Consider the following 27245-nt stretch of genomic DNA (forward strand, 5'->3'; position numbering starts at 1 on the left):
CTAAATAAATAAAAAATATTAATGGTTTATCATTTTCAGATTTGTGCGTTGTGATCATCTGAAGTGAAATGTTGATCCTCACATCAGATTGTGTCAAACTTGAAAACAGAGGACTGAGGACTCATGTCACTAATGCAAAACTGATGGCTGTAAAAGGGCAAAATAAAGAAAAAAGTGTTTACCATTGGATGCCATTGGTTGAAAGTGTTTATGAATTTGGGAAACAAATCATGTCTCCTTACCACACACATCTCTCTGTTAATGTAAACTGAGGTTTCTTCTTTTTAAAGTACTGCAAGACAATGATGAGGCGATGTAGATTTGTTGTTCGGCTACTGAGAGCAAGGCCAAGGGCAGCTCGCTGCGGTTGAACTCATCAAAAATCAGACTGGGGCTAATCCTGTTTGACAAACATTAGAAACATTAAGAACGCACAAGAAAGGTCACAAGCCTTAAATAGCCTATAACCCAGATGCTCTGTTAAAACAACACAGGTGACCAAATAAAATTTGAAGGCAATGCTTTGCTCTGGCTCTATGTAGTGTCTAAAATATCAGTTCTAATAATCAACACAAATGGGATGTTTTTACCAACTAGCTTAGTAAACTAAGTTGAATCAACTATAGGCTTCTAGAATTTATATACGTCTTCCTCAGAGAGTTCAGGATTCATGATAATAATAAACAAATGAATTGATCGACAATGCAATTCCAGATAAGGTCAGTTTTATTCAAAAACAGTCCCTACCCTACGGATACGTTTTTAGTGTTATGGACTTGTTCTTGAGTTTCAGGATAAACAAACATTGGTCAGAGCTTGCAATAAATATAGATATAGATATAAATATAGAGTGAACCGCTTCATTGTTTTTCCCCTTAGCAACAAGCATATATAGTTGCTTAGTTATCCCTATTTAGGACACGTTGTCAATTCTAAGCTACTTGCATTGTTCAAAACACTGGTTTTGCACGCGACTGGGCTGAAGTTAACTTCCGGTCAGTGTTTGGTTATAGACTAACAATTAATGTTATATTTTATTGACATTAAAGGGGTCAAATGAGACGGCTTAAACAAATATTATTGTTTGTTTTAGATGTCATGCAATGTGTATACATGATTTAAGGTTAAAAAACGCTGTATTTTCCACATATCCAAAATGCATGTTTGTTTCTCGTCTTTGCCCAGCCTCTCTGAAACGCACAGATTTTTAACAAAGCTAATCGGTGTGCTATGATTGGCCAGTTAGCTAGTGCATGGTGATTGGTCGAATAATGCAATCGTATGACGGAAATCACCATATTTGGAACATCAGGTTCCAAAGCAATTTTACTGACCGGAACTCCCACCTTACTTGCGTATACATTTTGAAGGTCTTAGTCAATTTATACCACGAACTGACGTAGATATGTGGGGGTGTGGTTACACGAGACCTTTCAGACAGGTCTGGCTGAGCATTCGCTTTTAGAAAGAATGCATCTTTTGTTCCGACACTTTAATTTTTGCAATTTCACGTGTTTAATACATGCATGGGCAACTTGTAACACACCAAAGACACATAAAAACACGTGTTCGCGCTACATGATCCCTTTAATATTAATTGATATTAATATTTTATTGTAGGCTATATTAGTTGTATTAAATTGAAACTTCTCAGACGTCATTGTTTTGTGCAAAGGTCTACAGGAAGAACGAAAAATTCGGAAATCATTTACTCGCCCTCAGATTATTGCAAACCAGAATACATTTCTTTGTTTTGCTAAATACAAAGGAAGATATTTGAAAGATCGTCAATAAGCAAACAGATCTCATCCCCCATTGACTCCAGTAGTATTTATTTGGAATAAAATATATATAAATATATACTTCTCTGGAAGAAATCTGTTTGGTTACTGACATTCCAAATATCTTCTTTTGTGTTCAACTGAACAAAGGAATTTATACAGGTTTGGAACAACTTAAGAGTGAGTCTGGCTGTACTTTAATTCAGCTTATATGTCAATTAAAAACCACATCACTTACGTTAGAACTTGTTCTTTTCAACTGACACGTGTTAAAACTTAGTTAAGATTTAAATTAGGGCATATGTAAGTATGAGTCTGTATCACTTTTTACATGTACAGCTGTTAAACATCATTTCGGTATAAGTACATTGCAATAAAAGATATTCTTCTAAATCATTTTCAGATCACGTTTTCATGTTGACTTTTAGAAGTGACCAATTGGGCGCGTACTTGGTGCGCCTGCGTCACTGCACAGCTGTACTGAAGAAGCGCTACTGGAGCGCGCACTCGTGAACCAGAGCCGTCACTGGAAAACTATCTCTGCTACATTTCGGTCATTCAAGGGAAACGTTGATCATATATTATGCTTTAAAATGAATTCACTGCAAAAGATAAGATGTGGGAACCAAACTGTGTTACGTGAATGGGGAATCGTCTATCTTGTGTTTATAAGCGCAGTGTGCTACTGCGCATCAGAGAGGAAAGGTAAGTGACTTGAAGTTTAACGCACGTTTGTTTTTGTTTAGTTGGCTACTACGTGTTTATGCTTTAAAAACATTTTATCGCAACCAAATAGATAGATAGATAGATAGATAGATAGATAGATCAACTTTTCATTGTGCATTAACTAATGTTAACAGATACAAGTTTGCATTAAACAATTTTTTAGTACATTTAGAAATTCACATGAAGCAAGATTACATACTGTAGAAGTATTGTTAAGTTGTTAACTATTGTACTTAACTAAGGTTAACTTATTAAATATTTTTGTTAAAGTAAAACAGACTGAGAAATATTATTAGTATTTCAGGTTTTGTCACTTTCACATTATCTGTATTACATGAGCAGCAGGTTTGTCTTTAACTCCAAGTCATGTTGTTTCTTATTATCTTCATAACACTAAAAGTGTAATGAAGGTTATAAAGACCAAAAAAACTGAGAAAGGTATTTAAAAATATCTATTGAACCTGCTTCCAGACGAGTGACCACAGGCCAAGAGTTCAAATCCAGCAGATGGACCCGCTAGACAGCTGCCCCACTGAGTGGGGTCTGAGCTCCTAACGTCTGTGGTCTCGTCGACTCGGTCAGACCGTGTTTAGCATGCTGTTAGAAATTTCTTGCCAGTTTAGAAATGAACAGCAGATGGAAGTGACCGAAACTGGCACTTGTCGTGCAAAAACGGGTTAAACGCATTTCGATTTTGTTAATCCGGAGTTGTTTGGGTGACCAAGCAGCTCGGAAAAAAATTGACAAAAAGTTGCAAATGATGCTTAATTGTAAAGTTAATTGTTTATTGTAACAATCATAAATGTATTCAGCAATTATAAAAGGCGAGATACGGATAAACCCAAACGTTAAATGACCTTCACATTCTTTTTATTTAATATTAATTTAATGGAGCAAAGTATTTTAATGAGTGTGACAGATCACCGTTTTTTGTTTCGTATTTGTAAATCAGATTAAATGCACACCTTTCATAAACGAAAGTATGTTCACGTGCTGCCCAGGACATTTCGATCATACCTTCTAATGACGTAATCAGGGCAAATCGATGAATAGGATTAATCTGTGTACCTTCCAACAATTTTCAGACAGCAGCTCAATTATTGATTGTATAGTAAGTAATGGAACACTGGGTAGAAACATAGAGTCGTTGAATAAAGGTGGTTTTTGAGGCCCATTTTTAATATTTCCTGTTCTATCTTGGCGCAAAATGAATTCACCGCACTTATTTCTATCGTGTTAAAAACAGTGTCATTCTGGTGATATCATCTGGCTTGATTTATGCCATGAATTTGGGTTGGGTTATCTGTCCATACTACCAATGAAAAATGGAGTGTCTGAGAAACCTGTTTGGTAATAAATACCTTATGACACACACTTAACAGCCTGTCAGTCAGAAAGTCTTGTGGCGACAGGCCCGCTGTGTGTGCGTGTCAGCATAACCTATCAACCCATGTTTCACCCTCAAATCGAATTCCCAACAACTCTCAGAAAAGGACCCTGCCATATAAAGATACTTTGTTTGACCTTATTTCATCTATCGTGTTTATCACATAAAGCATAATATTCTGGAATGGATGTGAATGCAGATGGTCTAGCCTTCGCCATATGTTTAAACAAAGCATAGGTGCTGTGTGAAATGTTTGGGTTTGGTAAAACCAGTCTGTATCTATGTTGCATTCGTGCATGGGTTTCATCGTTCAGAAACTCTGGCATGCAGAGTCAAGCTCAGGGTTTGACAAAATATGTCACAACATTTACTTGGCAACGTTGACTTGACTCTGTGTGTTCAAGCCAGGAACACACTCTCAAATATGCCAGTGCAAATGTAAATGCTTGGTCAGTTCATTACAATCATGTCTGTGGTTTATACTTAACGTGCATTCTGATGTTACCGTAGTGAAACAAAGCGTCGTGTTTTATTATTCAGGTGGCTCACCGTTAATGTGTCGTCAATTCACTCGCTTAGCAAGATTCCTGGTAAGCTGCTCCTTTGACATGACAGTAATTGTCTGCAGAAGCATTCAAATAAAATCTGATGACACTGATCCAACGCATCAGACTCATCATATTTTATTCTTCCTGTTGTTATTGAATCTATACTACCAGTTGATCTTAATGAAATGGTCTTCCAAGCCAGCAGCTTATGTGATATTTAAGTCATTGATCAGTTTAAATGAACACATAAGTGCATCAGTCATTTTTATTGTTGAAAATGTCAAAATACTTTTAGGCAATTAATCTGATGTTGTATTGATCTGTTAAGTGGAATTGTTTCATTGATTTTCATTTCAATGCCTGCTCTGTTATTTTTAGGGGAAGGTCACAAATGTTTTTTTTAAACGCTGAAGATCAGAACTAGAATTTAATACAAATGAATTTAAACAATGATTGTCACTTTGATGGATAATAGATAGCAAAATTAATATCAGATTCAGTGCTACTTTTTTTTTATATTTATACAATAGTCCTGAAAAAAAATTCATCATTGATTGTACAATTTCAAATAACAATGAAACAAGGTCTTTGCCTTGAGACTGTGCAAGTTTGTTTATTTTAAAAACAACCGCAGAAGAGAAATGACCAGCGATGTCTGAATTTGCAAGAAGAACCAAGAGCATCCGAACAGAACGATAACTTCAGAATGTAACTCACATGGATAAAAAGGAACAAAAATTTAAAAGTTTGCATAAATCTAAAAGCTTGCTAAATAGTGGAAACCAGCAAAACCATCCTAGCAACATACTTGCAAGTAACCACAGCACCCTAAATCTTTTTCAGAAAATATAATGAATTGTTACTTAAGTATAAATTTAATAAATTATAAATGTTATCTAAAATAAATAAACAAGAAAACTTTATTCTTTTATTATTTATTTGTGACTTCTATGAAAACATGCCATATTTTGTTTACCAAACACAGTAATCGTGTCACGCTGTTATTTTGCGGTCAGCAATTGTCCCAGAAAACAAAGTCTGCTCAACACTTGTATTTTGTTGGAGAAGTCACAAATAGACAATTTGATTTAGACAGACCCTGTTGTCAGTGAAAATGCATTCAGTGAAGCGAGACATCTGCAAATCGTATTTGCTGCAATTGAATTAGTCGCTATTTTATTCACATGCCTCTTGTTTGGAATGATAACTTATAGATATTCTGTTGAGTCAAGAAAGCCAATGCATGAGGCTTGTCTGCATGTTAGAAAAAAAACACAAGATTTAAAGGGATAGTTCACCCAAAAAAGAAAATTCTGTAATTATTTACTCTCCCTCAGATTTTTTCAGACCTGTATAAATTTATTTGTTCTGCTTAACACAAAGACAGATATTTGGAAGAATGTCAACAGATCTCATCCCCCATTGACTCACATAGTATTCTTTTCCCCTATATGGCAGTAGGCCAAATAGGGGATGAGATGTGTTTGGTAACTGACATTCTACCAAATATCTTCATTTGTGTTTGGCAGAACAAGGACATTTTTACGGGAACAACCTGAGGGTAAGTAAATGATGACAGAATTTTTGGGTGAACCATCCCTTTAAGATGGAAAAAGCTTGTGAGAGTATTATTTAAAGCCAATGATCTTTAATCATACTGTATGGGCACTAAAAGCATCGTGTTCACATCTGTTTAGTCTGTTAGGAAAATTTACAATGATTTCAAAATTCCAGTATAATCTTTATGGATTTACTCTATACCCAATAAATTGGAATATAATCTAACTTGAATCATCTTGATTTTGGTTTCAAACTGGTTTTCCCAAGCTAACAGATTTCAATACGCCCTGTAATGTATCAATCACCATTGAAATATGATTTTCCATACAGGTATTTCTAGAATGCCTTTTCAATTGAAAAACAGAATACATTATGTCAACTGCTGGTGACTTTTGGTGCTCATGCGGATCAATACAACTTGCAACATTTACTCTGAAAACGAAAATAGAACTCCAGTGTTTACTCGTACACAGTGTTCAGATCCCATTACACTTGTAAAAACACAAAGTTATGTGGAATTACCTGGATATATTCCAAACTATCGAGGGGTGAGAAGTGAACCAGAGCGTAAATTACCTTTCATCGACTTTCCAGGAGGGCCAGGACAAAAAAAAGTTTGATCTGACTTTGTGTATTGATTTTAACCTTTTAAAACTCCAAATTCCAAAGATTTCACTTGATCTCCATTTCACCCCTCGATATATTGTATAAAACAATATAGCCTATAAATACACTCACCTAAAGGATTATTAGGAACACCTGTTCAATTTCTCATTAATGCAATTATGGTGGTGGTGTAATGGTTTGGGGGATGTTTTCTTGGCACACATTAGGCCCCTTAGTGCCAATTGGGCATCGTTTAAATGCCACGGCCTTCCTGAGCATTGTTTCGGACCATGTCCATCCCTTTATGACCACCATGTATCCATCCTCTGATGGCTACTTCCAGCAGGACAATGCACCATGTCCCAAAGCTCGAATCATTTCAAATTGGTTTCTTGAACATGACAATGAGTTCACTCACAGTCACCAGATCTCAACCCAATAGAGCATCTTTGGGATGTGGTGGAACGGGAGCTTTGTGCATCCCACAAATCTCCATCAACTGCAAGATGCTATCCTATCAATATGGGCAAACATTTCTAAAGAATGCTTTCAGCACCTTGTTGAATCAATGCCACGTAGAATTAAGGCAGTTCTGAAGGCGAGAGGGGGTCAAACACAGTATTAGTATGGTGTTCCTAATAATCATTTAGGTGAGTGTACAAATACAGTAAAGAGGGGCGATTTGAAGTGGTTATATTGACATGTCCAGTATAGATTGACAGCTTCTGGCTGTGGAACATGGCTCAACGCAACGCGACAACGGTCCCGTTTGGTGTAAAGTCTGCGTCAGAATCTGTCAGACAGCGCATCAGTATTAATTTATCTCTCATGCTTGAATGAACAAAAACACACAAGATTATGCCAGAAAGCACATTTGTCTAGTATTTTTGCAAGCACAGTCTTAAACGAGTTTAATAAAATCTTAAATGAATGCAAAGAGTACTGAAAATAAGGAAGTACAGTAGACCGGCTTGGAGCGGAAACGGAAGTGGCCTTGTTCTTAAATGTGCTGCTGTGATTCCTGTCACTAATATTAATCAAAGAACAAAAGAAAATAAAAAATCATTGTGATTTTTAGCTATAACAACAAGGATTCTTTTGTATTTCATATATTTAGCAGTAAAGTCTGTGAAGTGTTTGAGAACTTTATTTATTTTATGTATATTTCCTACCTATTAGAATCTTGGCTTTCATTCGTAAAATGATGCTGTTAAAGAAATGTGTTGTTTCTACAATAATTTGGAGATCAATTTATTATTAGAATGAAAAAATATATTTAAAAAGAAAAATGCTTTGTTTGATTAGTTAGTAAATTTTTTCAATCGATTGACAGCACTAAAATAAACATGCGACACAAAATAAATAGTGTATGTATAATTTCACTATCCATGTGATGTTACTCGCAGTTAATTGTACAAAAAGGGTGCGATTAATTGCGATTAAAAATATATTTGAACTATTGACAGCCCTATTATATACATAGTTTGTAAATACAGCAGATTATTTGTTTATAAATAAAAATGTGTTTGTGAGTGTAAATGAGAGCTGTCAGACAACCACCCACTGACACAACATACTGCTTCAAGGTTTTGCCCAACAGCCAAAGCACACAGCCAACCAGGGGTGTAAACAGATGGGGAAAATTCACCCAACAGAGATAGTTCTGTCATTATTAACTCACCCTTATGTGGTTCATCAAAACCTGTACCAAGATAATTTGAGGAATGTCTCCGTAGTTTGGGTGCATGTTGGGTGCAATGATGCAACAATTGTAACTGTTGGATGAACTTTCTTTAGTACAGAAATGTTTAATTTAAAGGATAGTTTAGACAAAAATGAAAACTGGTTCATTAAAGATTTCAAAGTTAATCTCTTTCCTCCAAAGAATATGAAAGCAAAAAGAAAACTGTGAGAAAATTATACATAAATTCCTCAGAGAGAGTGAAATAGAAAAAGCATCAAAGGTATCATTAAAGAAAAAGCATGAGAATAACTCAATGACCTTGTAAAACTAAACATGACAATTAAACAAAGAAGATAATCCACACATGCATGACGTTTCTGAAATCTACAAGGGCTAGATAACAAAATATATCACAATAAATTGTGCTAAACTTTAGAAGTATTTTTTTAGTCAAGATACCACATGTGTAATTCATCTCATGAACAATGGACCATATTATTTCATCATTAGAAAACTTGTGTGAGTTGTCATGTTTTGTTGCTGTATATGAGGAAGACAACATAGAAGGTAACTTTGTACGCCGTCATATTTTTCTAGCGTCATGAATGATTGACATAAAGATTTTTTTTACGTTGCAGTTGCGTAAGTCTCCCTGGCAGTGTTTATCCGGACTGATCAGGTCTTGATAACAGTCGCATGTGCTTTGCACCAGTAGCAGAAAATAAACGCAGGGTTTATCTCCGTCAGAACGTTGTCCTGCATTTCCTGAATGTGACGCAAAGACAGTTTGACATTCCCGTAAATGTTTCTGTTTCACCGAACGACCTGTTCAGTCATATCCTCTGGTTCAGGCTTTACCCCGAGGCATCACTGCTGAACCTCCACCACCTGCATGCTTCATAATCTTATGCTTTTCTGAAATTGTAGAGGTTCTTGATAGGAATGTTCAGGGTTAAAACCTAAAGGCAATTTCTAAATCTTTAACTGAAATCCTCACTCCAGTCAGTGAAAACATCAATGTTCATTATTTCATACATTTCTTTGGTTTTTGGCACCTGGTGTTATTTTATCATCATGAGAATGAATGTAGACCTGCTAGGTTTGATGAAGGTATTTTATGAAAGAGCTGCATGTCTAAACAGTGTTTGCTGGTCCAGACCATCTTAATCCTTCAAAGATTTGATAACATGATCCCAGAGAGCTGAGAGATGTTGCAATAATAGAAGATGCTAGAAGAAGAATTAATCCCAAAGGATTTTAACAGATTTTAACACGAGCAAGAGTTTGTTCGCAGTTTACAATACAGACGCGGTGTGATGTCATTTGCCTGTCGAAAATAGTGTTTTACAACTTTAATAACTATCAACAGATTTAAACGGCCATCCAAGTACAGAAATACACGAAAAGGCACTTTATTTACACGCCACTCCCTTCACCGTCACGCCCTACCTGCAGTACCTCTGGTTGAGAACCACAATGGAAAGTTCTTCCAAAAATGAAAATCCTGTCATCATTTACTCACGCTCATGTTATTTCATACCTAAAGTATTACTTTGTTCAGATGAATATAAAAAAAGATATTTGGAAGAATGTTAGTCATTTTCAGTTCCGGGACATCATTGACTACCGTAGTAGGAATTATTAAATGGGACTGAAAATGTCTAACATTCTTCCCAATATCTTTCTCTGTGTTCATTGGAACAAATAAATGTATACAGGTTTGAAACATCCTGAGGATGAGTAAATAATGACAGATTTTTAATTTTTGGATGAAATATCCCTTTAATTCTTAAAAGTATGCAAGGTAGACCCTCAGTATGAAGGTCTGGCTACTCAAGACTATAATTTATATGACAACCTCACCCGCATGTCGTTTAAACCTGAATATGACTCTTTTTTTGTGGAACACAAAATAACATATTTTGAGAAATGTCTCAGTGGTTTTGTGTTCGTACAATGAAAGTCAATGAGGGCCAGTGTTGTTTGATTACCAACCTTTTTCAATATATCTTATTTTCTGTTCTGCAGAAGAAAGAAAGTAGATGATAAAATCTTTTTTTACCTATCTATTGAATCATGCAACAAGCATAAACTTGAATCACAATCTACTTACTGCACGAGGGGGGTGAGAATTACACATATTCTGAAGTTGAGCAACACTCGTGTGCAATATTTCCCAGCCTCGGTGAACCACATTCTTGATTCACAGTGTTCCATACCCCCAGAGTTTGCTATACCATCGCGAGATGAGACATAAAGCAGCAGAGTCGACAGAAATTCAACACCTAAATAACAGGAGACACACACAGATTCATATTACATTTGTGTATAAGGCAGGTGCTCAATGTCATAAAATGCCCAGATGTGATTTTTTTAAATGACAGTACTTCTAAATGTTGTTATTTTTATCAAATGCTGGTCCATTATAGTGCAAGAGGTGCAGTTTATTGGTTTAATCACTTAGATCACTAGATCGCCCCCTCTTGTCCTTTCATACATGTATGACATTCTTTTTCTTCTGCAGAACACAAAAGAAGATATTTTGAAGAATGTTGGTAACCAAACAACAGCTGTACCCATTCACTTGCATTAATTTTGTATCTATACTATAGAAGCGAATGGATACCGCCGTTGTTCGGTTACCAACATTCTTCAAAATATCTTCTTTTGTGAAAGTCGAGGAAGTCACGTATGAAATGACTAGAGGTTGAGTTAATAATGACAGGATTTCAATTTGGGGTGATATATCTCTTGAATGTGAAATGATGAATGTATTTGAGACTCTGCGATATCGCTGTGTAAACTGTTTAAGAAATGATACGCAAATGATTTACACTATAGATATAAACACATATTTATTTTATTTGCACATTTCTTATCAAATAATCTACCCAGTTTACTTAGTAATATGTGATCTGCATCTAAATTATATTGACACTTTAGTCAGACCGAATGGAATTGCATGTAGTTCCTCTTTGCTAACCTATTACCCAAAATGGAAAATACTGTCATCGTTTACTCACCTTCGAGTTGTTCCAATTACAAATGAGTATAAATGTATTTGTTCTGATGAAAACAAAGAAATATATTTGGAAGAATAATTATAACTAAACAGATCTCAACACCCATTGACTAACATAGTAGGAAAAATACTTTTGAAGTACATTATGAAGACAGCAAATGGTTCTGGGGCACTTTTGACTACCAATGTATTTTTTCCTACTATGGTAGTCAATGGGGGTCGAGATCTGTTTGGTTATAAGCATTCTTCCAAATATCTTTCTCTGTGTTCATCAGAACAAAGAAATGTAAACAGTTTGGAACAACTCGAAGATGAGTAAATAATGACCCTTTAATGCCTGTGTATAGTTAACCGTCTCGTCCACATGCGCAGTACATCACCTAGTGGACTCGGCCGATAAAATAAAATTCATGCATGCGCTGTTGTACACGGTCTGCAAAAATTGGGCTGCACGGATGATCGCGGACTCCTGATGACGAAAATTACGGCATGTGGCCAATGCGCAGGTGGCCGGATTATACTTTGGCCTTTAGTCTTGCTCACTGGAGCTTAACGACAAAGACAATGATGCTTAATAAATTATGATAAGCATATTAAAATAAAAAGTTAATTAATCCACAAAAATAAACTACAATTAAAGCAAAAGTTTACCGTTTATTTCTATTCAAGCCTGTTCAATATGTAGCATGGATGTGAGATGTTTCATTTTATTTTTGTGGGATGTGACTTTTATGCATTTTTCATGAAATGTGGCACATTGTCAGACTTACAGGACATACAAACACTGACTGCTCAAGGAATTTGAATGAGGATTGTTTATTTCATGTCATATCTGATATTATTTGCACATCTGAATTTTTGTGTTTTATATCACAGTATGTCAGGGAACCAGTAATAAGCTCACTCTACTAGCCCAACCAGATGACCATTACAGGACCATGGTACGGATGTACAGTAACTGCACAGTAGTGCTCGAGAACCTGGAGATAACCTACATTCAAGACTACCACGACCTCTCCTTTCTTACGGTACCTGACATCACTAGATGTACTGTAGTCTAGAAGATTTTCATAAAATCTTTAAATAAGCTCAATGAATTAGTGTATGAAGCTGTTTCAATGGTCCTGACTTAATTATATTTTGGTTATATACCCACAGAGCATCGAAGAAGTCGGTGGCTACGTTTTAATAGGACTAAACTATGTGAGCGTGATACCTTTGGTAAACCTGCGGCTCATTCGTGGCCATTCTCTCTTTGATGACAAATACGCCCTGGCTGTGATGGCCAACTACCACAGGAATGAATCTTCAGAGAACAACAGCATCACCAGCGGCTTGAGAGAGCTCCCATTGAGAAGTCTCACAGGTACAAATAAGATACGACATTTATGTTCACATTTTGTGTTTGTGTAATTGTTAATCCACCGGTACACTACGTCTAAGGTCTTTAGTCACAATACTTTTAAATGCTAAAATATTTTATTCAGATGGCCCATTGCGGTTATTTATTTTCAGTCCTTAATATTAAAAGTAAGTTTTAATTGTTAAACGTTTTGCTTCATTCATTTTTTATCTCTGAGAGAAGTTGAATGTGCCGGCTCAAATTTATGTCTAAAAACGTGAAAGACTGAATTAAGGTTATTTCTGTTTGTTATTTGCCTAATAAATGACAATAAAATAACATGTATAGGCTTATGCTGTGTACACACCAAAAGCGAATTTAACTGAATGAGTAAATTTCACACAAAGTCAAACGACGCAACGTAAAGACACGATACAAATTATGCGTATTGGGCGGGGTGCGATTGCATCGTCTCAATCGCATCTTTGCAAACTCGAATGTAGATTTCGCACGAGAAGCTCATTGAGACGTCTGGATGCAAGAAGACACTCTCCATTGCACAATGTTTTTCCGCATCAGTTGCACAAATAAAATCAAGTAATCCCACGACTAATATAAAGCGAGGAATGCGATGTTTCATGTTTGGTGTGAACCTATACCGTTACACAAATTTGTGTACAATATGCAACTGCTTTTTCCATAGTAATATACGTTACAGCGACACGTCAAATGTTTATTTCTCTCTCCTTGTGTGGCAGAAATTCTCAAAGGGGGAGTTAAGATTTCCTATAATGATTTGCTCTGCAATGCGGAAACTATACAGTGGCTGGACATCGTACAGAGAAACATTGATGTTAACTTCACTAGGAGGACGGACTCTCATTGTAAGTCAAACTTTCGTAAATGTTTTAACAAGAACAACTTTCTGTAGATGAATATTTTCTTCTTGTGTTTCAGGCAGACGTTGTGATCCAGGATGCTCTAACGGATCGTGTTGGGCTCCAGGACCAGAGAACTGCCAAACCTGTAAATTCAAAATCGTATTTTGTGTTCAACGATGGCTTTTAGTGAGTGAACGACCTGTGTTTTTAATGCGCTTCTGTGTTTCGTGTCAGTGACTCGGTTGAACTGTGCCGAGCAGTGCTCACGGAGATGCAAAGGGCCCAAACTCATCGACTGCTGCAATGAGCACTGTGCCGCAGGCTGCACCGGACCTAAAGACACAGACTGTCTGGTGCGTGCTTCAGTCTTTTAAATGTTTTTTTAGACATGTATGTAAATCTTTGGAACACAGATATATTGTGATACATTGCTTTCATACATTGGAAGTCAATGAGGGTCAATGCTGTTTGACGACCAGTGTTCTTTACTTTAGTCTACTTTTGTGTTCTGGAGAAGAAAGGAAGTCATACAGGTTTAGGATGACATGGGGGGAATAAATTATGAAAGAATTTTCTTTTTTTGGATGAACGTTCTGTTTAAGATCAGTACAATAATCATTTAAATGCATTCTAAATCACATTGGATAAAGGCACCTGTTGATCCATTAATCCATTAATGCCAAAAACAAATATTTGTATAATTATCAATGTTTTTTTTCCTGCAGGCCTGCAGAGATTTTCAGGATGAGGGCATGTGTAAGGCTGAATGTCCACGTCCAATGGTGTACAACCCAAACACTCACCAACTTGTTCCCAATCCTGCCGGAAAGTACAACTTTGGAGCGACGTGTGTTAAGAGGTGCCCTTGTAAGTTTGTCTTTCATACATTTGTGAACTAAAATCAAAGCATATCATACACAATGTTAAAACCTTTACGATTTAATGCTCTAGAGTTACTTAATATTAACATCATTAGTATAATTGATATAACAACCACCTACTTTATCCGAAGGCAGAAATAGGCTAGTTGCACAAGATGGCGCCGGTGAGACACACCCAGATAAAACAATAGGATATGTCAACAAAGAACTGGGTTCTCTCACTAGACAATTTTTGGTAAAGATATCATTTTGTAACTTACTCATCTTTATGTGCAACTTTGCAAAGATTTCAGTACAATATTTCACATGAAATTGTTTTTGTACAGACACACATAAAGGCTGACAGACATGATGGATATATAACGGAACTTACGTCTCCTGAATTATACAAAATAATTATAAAAGAGCAGTTATATTTCAGATTTTATCTTTTAGACAACTTCGTGGTGGCCGATGAAGTTGCCTGTGTCCAGACGTGCGGCGGGAACATGCATGAAGTGGAGGAGAATGGAATAAGGAAGTGCAAAAAATGTGACGGCTTGTGTCCGAAAGGTCAGCAACATTAGATCATTCTACTCGTGCCATTATTCTTTTTTAATACATTATCATAAACATGTCATTAAAAGTGGATTGTTTCATTTGGAAATCTTTTTGTTTAGTCTGCAATGGTCTTGGAATGGGAGCGCTTGTGCGTGTCATGTCCATCAACGCCACTAATATTGATTCCTTTATTAACTGCACTAAAATAAATGGCCATATTACAATAATAAAGACGACTTTTGAAGGGTGAGTGTTCATTATTATAAACTGCTGTCTACTTCTTTGTACTACATATTCATTTTCATGCTATTTATTTCATATTTTTTATGCTATATTATATCATTTTATTCTATACATTTCATATTTTTAATGCTAAATAATAATTTTATGTATTATTAGGCTATATATCTTTATTATATATTTTATGCTACATTTCATAGTTAATCTGTAGCCTAAATACATTTCTATGCTATCTATTTCATGTTATGTCAAATAAACTTTATATTATATATTTAATATATTTCAAATTACATGAAATAATAATAAAGAATATTGTATTTATGCTTTGTAATATCTTATTTACAGTATATAAATAACATTACATATAATATTTACTTTTAAATAATATATAATAGATTTTATTTATTTTATGTTATATTTCCTCTTTATTTTGTACATAACTTTTAATGCTTTATATTTCATATTTTATTATTTCATCTTCATCTCATTATACTGTGTATTTAAATGTATTAAAGGCCACATGCAATTCTGCAAATCTCATATTTATCTTAAGGAGCTTTATAGTAGTATTGCATACTTCATATCTCTAAATAAGAGTATTACGTTAGATCACATTTATAAAAGCCATATACAGCTGTACTGTTATTTCCGAAAACAGTTGCCCCTCCTGAATGCTTTGGGGGGGTCGGAACTACAGCACGAGCACACAATACATCATCGCATTTTTGTTGTTAATGTATTATGCATATGCACCGATTAACCCATCATCTATCCTTCTGCTTTCCAGTAATTTCAGATTTCTTTATTTTTTTATTTTTGAAGGGACCATTTTACAAACACCCCAAGCATGGACCCTGCAAAAGTGGACTATTTCAAGACAGTAAAGGAAATTTCAGGTAAACATAATGTAAATTTAGTAACATAATAATTATAATAAATCTTATAGATCTCTAAGAATGATCATCTTGGCCTGTTAGGAATGTTTTTTTGACTGTAGGCATTATATAAGGTGGAAGATCCATAATGCTTCTCATTTCTCACAGGGTTTTTGCTCATTCAGCACTGGCCAGCACATCTAAAGTCACTCAGCCCTTTTGAAAACCTGGAAATTATCAGAGGACGAACCAAACAGCTGTAAGTTTTGTCAAACATTATATTCAAATGTTGCTGGGGTCTCTATGAAAAAAGTGACCCGAAATTTGATCTCTGCATTTTAATGAACACACACATACACCCACACACACCCGGAGCATTCCTGCAGCGCCCGGGGATCAAACCGGGGTAGGTGCCTTGCTCAAGGGCACGTTAGCTTTCCTGTATTTCAGTGGTAAGAGCATTGCGTTAACAGCGCACGGTTGTGGGTTTCGACCCGAGGGGATTGCACATACCTATGTAAAAATGTATCGGATAATACAGTGTAAGTCGCTTTGGATAAAAGCGTCTGCAAAATGCATAAAGGTAAATGTAAGCTGCCTGACTTGACAATCGGACCTGCAACCTTATGGTTATGAGTCCAACTCTTTAACCACCAGGCCACAACTAACTATGCTTGCCTTCCCAATCGAACTATTCCACCTCAACATCTTTAGGATATTTTGTCTCCTACATACACAGTTTGTATACTTGACTTGATCGTATAGTGATACTTCACCCAGAAATGAAAATTTCATCATTTACTCGCTCACTCGAGTTGTTCCAAATCTGTATACATTTCTTTGTTCTGATGAACACAGAGAAAGATATTTAAAGGAATGCTTGTAACCACCAGATTTTGCCCTCCATTGACTTCCAAAAATGATCATTTTAGTCAAAGATGCCCCAGAACTGTTTGCTGTCCTACATTCTTCAAAATGTCTTATTTTGTGTACAACAGAACAAGAACAAAAGACAAAATATTTGTTCCTTCTATGGGAGTCAATGGGGGTCGAGATCTGTTTGATTATAAGCATAATTCCAAATATCTTTTTCTGTGTTCACCGAACAAAGACATTTATACACATTTGGAACAACTCGAAGGTGAGTAAATGAGTTTTTGGATGAAGTATCCCTTTAAGAACATTTTGGCAAGCAAAGAGGAACTACATGCAATTCTATACGGTCTGATTTAAGTGTCAATATTACTTGGATGCAGAATATTGCTGCTCCAAAACAAACAGTGATGTTTTGGAAACGCCACAGTGTCACGGTATTTAAACAGACCATGGACTTCAACATACATACATCTAAATGGTTTGGTTGCCTATGTACAGTAACTCTTTCTCTTGCTCTCCTTCTCTCTCTTTCTCATAGTGGTACTGTCAGTTTTGCAGCTCTGAACACTCCGCACCTGCAGTATCTCGGCCTGCGCTCTCTGAAGGAGATCAGTGATGGTGACGTGGTCATTAAGAACAACCCCAACCTGTGTTACGTTGACGGCAGCTACTGGCAGAAGCTGTTTAAATCAGAGAAACAGCGCATAAAAACCATCAACAATTCACACACGGACAGCTGTGGTGAGAGACAATCTTATGTAGTCTGACGGTGTGAAACAGATGCATCAGAACACATTGATTTTGCTCTACAGTTAAAAAAAAAAAAACACATACAAGAAAAGATACAACTAAACAATAATACAAATGTGAAAAAAGTTGTGGACGGCCAGGTCGGTATTGACCACAAAGTCATATTTTGATCACTTGTCAAATTTGTAAAACATATCAAACATATCGAAACAGAATGTGTGCCTTGTGCGTTTAGTGCAGCAGAACAGCACCTGTGATAGCATGTGTGGAGAAGAGGGCTGCTGGGGTCCGGGACCGTCCATGTGCTTCTCCTGCTTGCTTGTGAGCCGTAGGGGGCGCTGTGTCAGTCACTGCAACCTGCTGGAAGGGTAAGACAAAACATTATTCAGTCAATGAAGTTACTTCCATTTCTTTTCAAAATAAATATTTAGGCCTATAAAAGCAGTTCCGTATGAGAATATCACCTAAAAATGAGGAAACATTTTTGATTCGCTCTGGTTTCAACAGATTTCCCCGTGAGTACAGATCAGAGGACGTGTGTTTGGAATGTGACCCAGAATGCAAGATCCTGAACGGGACGGAAAGCTGTAACGGACCAGTAGGCCTATCTCAAACTGCATCAATTCATCTAAAGGATTTTTATCCGCAGTCTATACAAACCGTGATGTTTTAAACGAACCCATAACCCTATGAATTTAACCATGTGACTTCATGGCAAGGCACCAGATCTGTGAAATGGTTATAATTCCTACAAGTACAGAATAAGATTCTCTCTTTTTCTCCAAATTAAAGGGAGCTGATCAATGTTCTGAGTGTGCTCACTTTAAAGACGGGCCGAACTGCGTCGAACGCTGCACACAAGGAGTGCCCGGCATCAATAACCAACTCGTGTGGACGTACCTGGACAAAAACAGACAGTGCCAGCCATGTCATGACAACTGCACACAGGGGTAGGAAGCAGTTTCTGATTCAGATTCAGTGGTCTTTTATTCACCCTTGTGTCGTGTGTTACCTGTATGTGACTCTTTGTTCAGTGGAACACAAAAGAGATATTTTGAGAAATATCTCAGTGGTTCTGTGTCCATACGATGGAAGTCAATTGGGTCCAATGTTGTTTGGGTTGCAACGTTTTTCAAAATATCTTCTGTTTTGTTCTGCAGAAGAATGGAAGTCATACACGTTTGAAATGACATGAGGATGAGTAAATGATGACATGATTTTCTTCATTGTGTGAACTATCCCTTTAAACAAAGGTTTAAACAAAATATTAAGACACATAATGTTTTATAAAATGACATCACATCTTTATATTGTAGGTGCAGTGGACCCGGACTGGAAGGTTGTGAACCTAAAAAGTATGTCATGGTTGCGTTGTGCTCATTTTACTTAATATATTTAAGTATATGTAGTAAGTATAAGTTAGTTTACAGTGGTAGTATACTTGTGAGGGTAGCTTACTATTTCAACACAATTTACTATTAAATCGGCCTTCTTTTTTAGTTTATAAAAGTATACTTTTAAATGTTGTAAATTTACAAAGTACATGGTTTACAAATACATAACTAGTTTGCAACTACTATTGTAGCACATTGTTTATTTCATAAAAGTACACTTTGAAGTACACTCTCTGTAATCTACTAGTCTAGTAGTAAGTTTACTTATTATAATATAGTATACCATTTTTATAGTATACTATTATATTATGTATTGTTACTAAATAAACTTAAATAACATATAATATAATATTATATTTTTTTATATACATACTCTACAATAATACTCTATATATCACTTTAAGAATATCTCTATCAAAAGATTGAGTACAAGTATAGGACAAAAAGTATAGTATCAAGTATATTTAAGTGTAAGTAATTTTTAAGTATATTTCTGAGAGGTATATAAAAAGTTGACTGAAGGTTAAAAGAAATATACGACTAGCACGCTTGTATTAACTTATTTTTCGTAAGAATCAATGAATGATTAATATTTCTTCTCTAGCTCACACACGTCTTTAGTGGCGGCTGGTATGATCGGTGGCATGTTTCTGATAATGGTCCTAGTGATCTTCATCTTCATCGTCGTCCGCCGAAGACACATCACACGGAAGAGGACCCTACGGCGCCTCCTGCAGGAGAGAGAGGTAAAGCCTGACTGCAGTAGCTTAACACCTCACAACCTGAACATATTCAGCTATATTTACCTCTTTCAACAGCTGGTTCAACCACTCACTCCAAGCGGCGAAGCCCCTAACCAGGCACTTCTGCGCATCCTAAAGGAAACAGAATTTAAGACAATTAAAGTGCTCGGAGCTGGAGCCTTCGGCACTGTCTTTAAGGTACATTAGTGCTAAACTAACCAAATAAACACTATTGTTCAATAAATCTACTAGTTCCAGAACGACACTTGTTTTTCTCGTAGGGTTTGTGGATCCCCGATGGAGAGGATGTGAAAATTCCTGTTGCTATCAAAGTTTTGAGAGAAGTTACATCTCCCAAAGCCAACAAAGAGATCTTGGATGTGCGTATACATACACCAAATGTGCAAATTTGTATGTCCCCACAAGAACGAAAAATCTGTTTGAGAAATTTGAGAATAAATGGAGAACAAATAGAGATGTGTAGAGTTTCAGAAGAGATCTCAAAAATCTCACAAACTGAGCATAGATTTGTCAAGTCTGTAATGAAAAGTCAATATTATTGAAGATCTCAACAGGAACAAATCCAGATTATTACAACTCTACAATCTACATTAATTTCACACATCTTCATGGGTTTTAACAATTGTCTCATTTGTTTCTATTTAAAAAAAAAAAGTTTTTAAGTTAATACTTATATAAAACAACAGCGATTACTCCATCAAATGTCCGGATCTATGAAAGAACAATAACATTTCCTTTGGGCAAATACAGATATTTTGCTCAAGCATGTAAATGACCATTGCCTGTATGAGAGATTCATTTTGTTGATATTCAGGAGGCTTACGTAATGGCCAGCGTTGATCATCCTCACATTTGTCGTCTGTTGGGAATATGTCTCACGTCCAGCATTCAGCTCATAACACAGTTTATGCCTTACGGTTGCCTGCTGGATTACATACGGGAGAATAAAGCCATTATCGACTCACAGACGCTGTTGAACTGGTGCGTGCAGATCGCCAAGGTGAGTTTCTGTGAAAAAATCATCTTGGTATCTGTAATATTGACGGCGTACAAACATGTCGAAGATTAAAATCATAGAACTATCAACGCTTGAAATCAAACCTAGATGCTTTAAAAAAAAAAATAGATCTCAATTAAATGATAAAACTTTGGGTTTTCGAGTTTTCACAGACAAGCTCACAAATTTTTATTTGAAGTTTGGTGTAAATATTGCAAGTAGTTCACAGAATGAAACAAAAATGCTAATTTTAACTAAACATACCTGTGAGTAATAAATTCGGAAAAAGATGAAAACAGTCTTTGGTCTCTTAATTTTTTCCACGGCTGTACGGCCAAGACATAAATCTTGCAAAACCCTGACATGAAAATAAGAATAGTTTCACACAAAATCATTTATTAGCATTTTAAATTTTTCCCCCTTCGGCTGTAGCCTACTTGTGTTAAAAAGGGTGTATAAATAAATGACAAGCATCTACAATACTACTCATAAATAAATTGGTCACGTTTCTTCTTAAAGAACAAGTAGCCATTCAGAAAGTGCAAAGTCTTCAACAAATGATCTGATTGCATCCGGTCCATTCAAAGGCACTTTGAATTTTCTCAACAGGGAATGAACTATTTAGAAGAACATCGCCTGGTTCATCGTGATTTGGCAGCCAGGAATGTGTTGGTGAAGACTCCCAACCATGTGAAGATCACTGACTTTGGCCTGGCCAGACTGTTGGGTGCTGAGGAGAAAGAATACCACGCTGATGGAGGGAAAGTGGGTCATTACTTTCTTAACTCATTGAATAATAGAAAAACAACAAAACACAAAAAAATATGAGCAAACATTATACACAGTCATCGTAACAGTGCTGCATGTTGATACACATTTTTAGGTGCCTATAAAGTGGATGGCACTGGAGTCTTTACTTCACTGGACATACACTCACCAAAGTGATGTTTGGAGTTATGGTGAGCTGTATTTACACTATTTGTTCAGTGTTTATAGAAATGTATTTGGAGACTTTATTGTGATGTACTGTACATGTGCTTTCCAGGTGTCACCGTGTGGGAGTTGATGACATTCGGATCTAGACCCTACAATGACATTCCAGCAAATGAGATTGCAGAAAATCTGGAGAAAGGAGAGCGGTTACCACAACCTAACATCTGCACGATAGACGTCTACATGATCATGGTCAAATGTAAGTATTGATGTCGTAATGAAAAAACATCATCAAGAAAAGTATCCAAATTCATACAGTAAAGTGAACCTTGTTACATTTCAGTAGAATTATTTTTGATATCTCTGTTCAATTGTTTTAGAAATGAAACTTTTGATTTTGCACATGTCTGTTTTAGGCTGGATGATTGACGCTGAATCCAGACCTCACTTTCTTGAACTTGTAACGGAGTTCTCAAGAATGGCTCGAGATCCTACACGTTACCTTGTAATTCAGGTAGTTTACACAAAATTTGGTGCTGTATTCGAAGAGTTTGGTTCCAAAATGAGATAACTCTCTTTTAAAGGAAAACACATTTTACATATGTCACTATGTTCTTCCCTCAACTTAGACGAGTTGATACATATCTGTCCCGCCTAAGTGCGTTCACTTAATCGGTCTACCGCCACTATGTTAGCGTTTAGCTTAGCACCATTCATTCCTAAACCTGTGTCCACCGAGGCGTTTACGCCTGCGGCCGGGTGTTTTTTCAGTTGTTTTCAATGGTAACGGCGTGCTTTTAAAAAAGGCCATCACTTGACGTTTTTTTTTCGCTAGGCGATGGTTCTATGCGTTTTTCCCACGATCGGCGCCGGCGTTCGACCGAGCGCCCAGAGTTGAAAAATGCTCAACTTTGGGCACAACTCTGCGCCTGCAGCAGGCGTTTTCAGTCGAGCTCCTGCCGTTTTCAGCCGCGTGAATGAGCCTTGGTGGACTCGGCCCCTTAGAATCCAAACAGGGATGGATTTTGAAGCCACCAAACACTTCAATGTTTTTCCAATTTAAAGACGGTTACATGAGTAGTTACACGAGTAAGTATTTTGACACAAAATTAAACGTGGCAATTGTCTAAGCGGATAAAAAGTGATAACTGTAATACTACTGTGGGGTTTTCCTTTAAAAAAAATCTAAAGTTATTAATTATCAATCAATTATACTGCAGTTGGGTTTTTTTTATTTAAGCTGTAATAACTAAAAAAATACAGCTAGCTAACACAATAAAAAAACTATAACATGATTTTTTGGAACCAAACTCTTCCTTTCTTGCAAATAATATTTAAAATATTTAAAGTCTATAATTTTATTTTGATGAAAACAAATAGCATCCTTATGTATGAATCTATACATTCTGAATTTAAAATGAATTGAAAATATATTACTATTAAATTAGTAAATATCTATTAACATAATACGTCAAAATGTAATGGTTGTTGGCAGGGTGATGAGAACATATATCAGCACAGCCCAACGGATTCACTGGGCTACAGATCTGTGATCGGTACCGAAGACATGGACACCGTGATTGATGCAGAAGAATACCTGTCACCCAACAAAAGATTCTTCAATGGATCACAGTCTCACTATCACAACTCTACAGTTAGTACTGAGACTATACTATTACCTATAAATTATTATTATTTATAGTATGTTTATACTGTATATCTGTAGGCATAATGATGAAAGTGCTTAACTGATTTATATTTTGTGTCTTCCGAAGGACGATTACACAAACAGTGCGATTATACGCTACATAAGGGATCCCACACAGAAGGACATCATGTTACCAGGTATTATCTTGAAGTAACTTTATTATTTCAAGTCATTCATTCAGGATTAAATGTCATTTGTGAAGCCACTTGTTATGAATTGTATTAGACTTTCACCCAAATGTTTTGTTATAATGTATATTTTACTAATGGAAAAAAAGATATAGTATTACTTAAATATATATATATAATAAATATTAAAGAAACAATATCATATTTAACCTTGTCGCTGTCATACCTCATATCTCAAAAACAAATTTAAAGATTTTTTATTATTATTATTAAATACTATAAAGTGGCAATTTTTCATCAAATAAATATCACAAAATAATATTAAATATGTTGCCTGATAAAAATATAAACAACAATTATTAATATTATTAAATATATATATATATATAAATATTTTTTATAAAATATGTCATGTATATAGCAAATAAAGTGGTTGTACACGTTCTGCAAAAATTAACACATTTATTGCACAGTATGTCACTTTGCAATGCATGTAAATATCCCCCCCCAAAAAATTACACAGCACAGACACATTCATGTGTAGGCTATAATGTTGTTTTTCAAGCAAATTTTTCTTTCATGCAGAATACGTGAACCAGGACGTTCCCAGTCCAAGCAACATGTCCCACGTACAAACACAGAACAGTTATTTAGACGCCTGCGTGAGCAAACCCGAGGGTCCAGAGTATCTTAACACTGCCTGCTCCACACTCCCTCGCTCACCGTGTGCCAGTCTGGATAATCCGGACTACCAGCAGAGCTTCATGCCCACATCTCCACCTAACTCTCCGTTCCTTCCTGCAACAGATAACCTGCAGTACCTCGGGCTCATGCAGTCTCACGTACGTTAGACAGACAGACATAGGAGAAAAATGACCCATTGCACTGCTCGAACCACTGGACGTCTATGAGGACAGATGTGTTAGTATTTCAACACGTTATGAGAACGTCCGTTCAAAAACGCTTGAAGGCAACCGCCATTGTTTGTTCAGTCTTGAATCTTTAGAGATGTTTAGACGTTAAGCTGTGAGGAATGTGTTGAATGTCAAGCCAGAACACATTTCAATGTTTCCGCCGAATGAATGGAATATTTTAAATACTGTAGCTTGGAATAGTTTCCATCTTTCTGTATAATGTGTTTAAAAATAGCAAAACTTAATTTATTTCAACAAAAAAATTCTAAGAGGCTCATAGCCCAACCGGTATTGTTTTGCTGTATTACGTGTATGTTTTCAAAGTAGTGTGAGTAGTGTGAAATGCCTTCAGCTGTACCATAACTGGATCATCTCACTTTAAAGAGATAGTTCACATAAAAATAAAAATGATATCATTATTCGAAGAGTTTTGTTCCAAAATGAGATAACTACGTTTTTAGAATTTTTCTAAAATCTTGTTTTTTTGTCCATTCCAATTAATATCAATCAAACTGCAGTTAGTTTGTTTTGATTTAAGCCATAATAACTCAAAAATACAGCTAACTAACACAATAAAAACATGATAAAAAATTAATCTCTTTTTGGAACCAAACTCTTAATTTATTCAGCCTTGTATAATTGACCTATCTGTAAGCCGCGCCCCCCTTAGTCACTGTAGCTAACAGGGACGAGCAACCGGAGTTCCTTATGTCTTTCAATGGCAGCTGTCAGTGTGAAAAGCTTGTCCGAAGTTACTAAACGTATTTTGTCTTCACTGGGATTGGGATTGAATCGGGTTAATGTGCCCACATTTTGCTCTTTTTTAAAGTGGGTTTAGGAAATTGAATTAAACCTGGAATAAGTGTCACAAGTACCCCAGGCACATTTTTGTAGCATAAACACTATTAAACCGATGAGAGCTTCGGATCTTACAATGTTTCTCTATGGCACCGAAACCTAAAGTTGTTTATGGGACCCGAGTTCAGGTCCCATGAAACTTATATTCAACTGCCATTGGCCTATCTGCGTTCCAGGGGAGGGGCTTACCAGGGTCAATTCCAAACATGTTTGTGACTCTTTCTTCAGAGGAACACAACAGAAGATATTTTGAGAAATGTCTCTGTGGTTTTGTGTCTATACAATGGGGGTCAATGTTCTTCAATAAGACGACATTTTTCAAAATATCTTCTTTTGTGTTCTGTAGAGGGAAAAAAGTCATAGGTTTGGAATAACATGAGGATGTTTTTTGGGAGAACTATATCTTTAAGTATAGAGTACTTGTGTGCACTTTGATCTTTACATTTAGCATTTTGTCAACTTTTGTCCACAGCACAGACCTAAAACGGAGTAAATTCTTGATTTATAGCCCACACAGTGTAAACCGTGGTCATACGTAACCCACGACTGCCCTTAATGGATTCACAAATACTGAATTATTCAACAACTGGCCCTTTGAAAAACACTTTATACTAATTTAAAGGAACATTCTGATGATACATTTTTAACTTTAAGTATGTGCCAATTCTGCCTTCACCAGCTGACTAAACAAATTCAGCCGCTTGTTTTCTGTTCCCTACAACGCTTTTGGGCAAGTATGCACTTATCAGACTACTTAAGAGCCACAGCCTGTCGGTCAAATCCATTTTGTGCCAAACGTGATTAATTATGAAACGACTTGTGAATATTTTTTGCACTGCTGTATTTAAACAGCTAAGAAAAACACTTTTGGGCCAGATTTACTAAACAGGGCAAAATAGTGCGAGAGCACAATTTTCGAGCGTCAATGGGAGTGGACCTATTCGCGGGTGATTTACTAAAGAGCACGTTGAAAAATAAAGGTTATTTTAATGATCAACGCAATCTACCAATAGCAACACAAAATACTGCACAGTGTAAGATGTGTTTTTTTTGGTTGTTAAATAAAGCCACAAATACCAGTACATTAACGTCATTTAAATACTATCCTCCCATAAAGTTTGTGTCTCCTACAAAAACATATGCAGGACGGACTGTGTCCACTCCTTTTCAAGGGATACTTCACCCAAAAATGAAAATTCTGTCATCATTTACTCCCCTTCGAGTTGTTCCAAATCTGTATAAATTTCTTTGCCCTGATGAAACAGAGACATATATTTGGAAGAATGCTTGTAACCAAACAGATCTCGACGCCCATTGACAATCATAGCAGGAAAAATACAATATTAGTCAAAAGTGCCCCAGAACTGTTAGCTGTCCTACATTATTCAAAACATATTTTTTTGAGTTCAAAAGAACAAAAAAATGATGCAATATTTTTTCCTACTATAGGAGTCAATGGGTGTTAAGATCTGTTTGGTTATAAGCATTATTCCAAATATCTTTCTCTGTTTTCTCTATATGTCTTTAATAAATCTAGTTTTTAACACCACAAGCTGTTAGTAAATCTGTCCCTTTGACTGTGAAATCTGTTCGACTTCAATTCCGCAACCAACAATAACTTTTGTAAGATTTGTATATTGTATTATTATAATCGTTCAACTACATGAAGCGTCACCTGTATATTCCCCAGGGAATGTCAGTTTGTTTTTTTCTTTTACCCTCTCTTTGCAGGAATTTAGGAATGTATAAAGTGTGTTTTACTTCTCTATGGATCATTTGTTACATTGCAGTGTTAATAAATTGTGTTGAAATGTGTGTTATGTGTGCATCTGACCCTCCCACATGACAAC

The 27245-nt window shown here is 36.1% G+C and overlaps 1 protein-coding gene across 1 annotated transcript; it reads left to right on the forward strand.

Moving 5' to 3' along the window:
* The first annotated feature begins 2276 nt into the window (after positions 1 to 2276).
* On the forward strand, positions 2277 to 27210 carry LOC130412958 (epidermal growth factor receptor-like). Its single transcript, XM_056737774.1, has 27 exons — positions 2277 to 2486; positions 12191 to 12342; positions 12473 to 12680; positions 13415 to 13540; positions 13614 to 13682; positions 13772 to 13890; positions 14263 to 14404; positions 14854 to 14970; positions 15078 to 15204; positions 16021 to 16094; positions 16242 to 16332; positions 17488 to 17690; positions 17935 to 18067; positions 18207 to 18297; positions 18492 to 18649; positions 19016 to 19054; positions 19698 to 19839; positions 19912 to 20034; positions 20118 to 20216; positions 20672 to 20857; positions 21464 to 21619; positions 21738 to 21813; positions 21900 to 22046; positions 22204 to 22301; positions 23283 to 23441; positions 23563 to 23632; positions 24209 to 27210. Exons 1-27 carry the CDS (start codon positions 2375 to 2377, stop codon positions 24472 to 24474), a joined length of 3483 nt encoding a protein of 1160 aa, XP_056593752.1. The 5' UTR covers positions 2277 to 2374; the 3' UTR covers positions 24475 to 27210.
* The last annotated feature ends 35 nt before the right edge of the window (positions 27211 to 27245 follow it).

This window comes from Triplophysa dalaica, chromosome 23, assembly GCF_015846415.1.
Source record: "Triplophysa dalaica isolate WHDGS20190420 chromosome 23, ASM1584641v1, whole genome shotgun sequence".
NCBI lineage: Eukaryota > Metazoa > Chordata > Actinopteri > Cypriniformes > Nemacheilidae > Triplophysa > Triplophysa dalaica.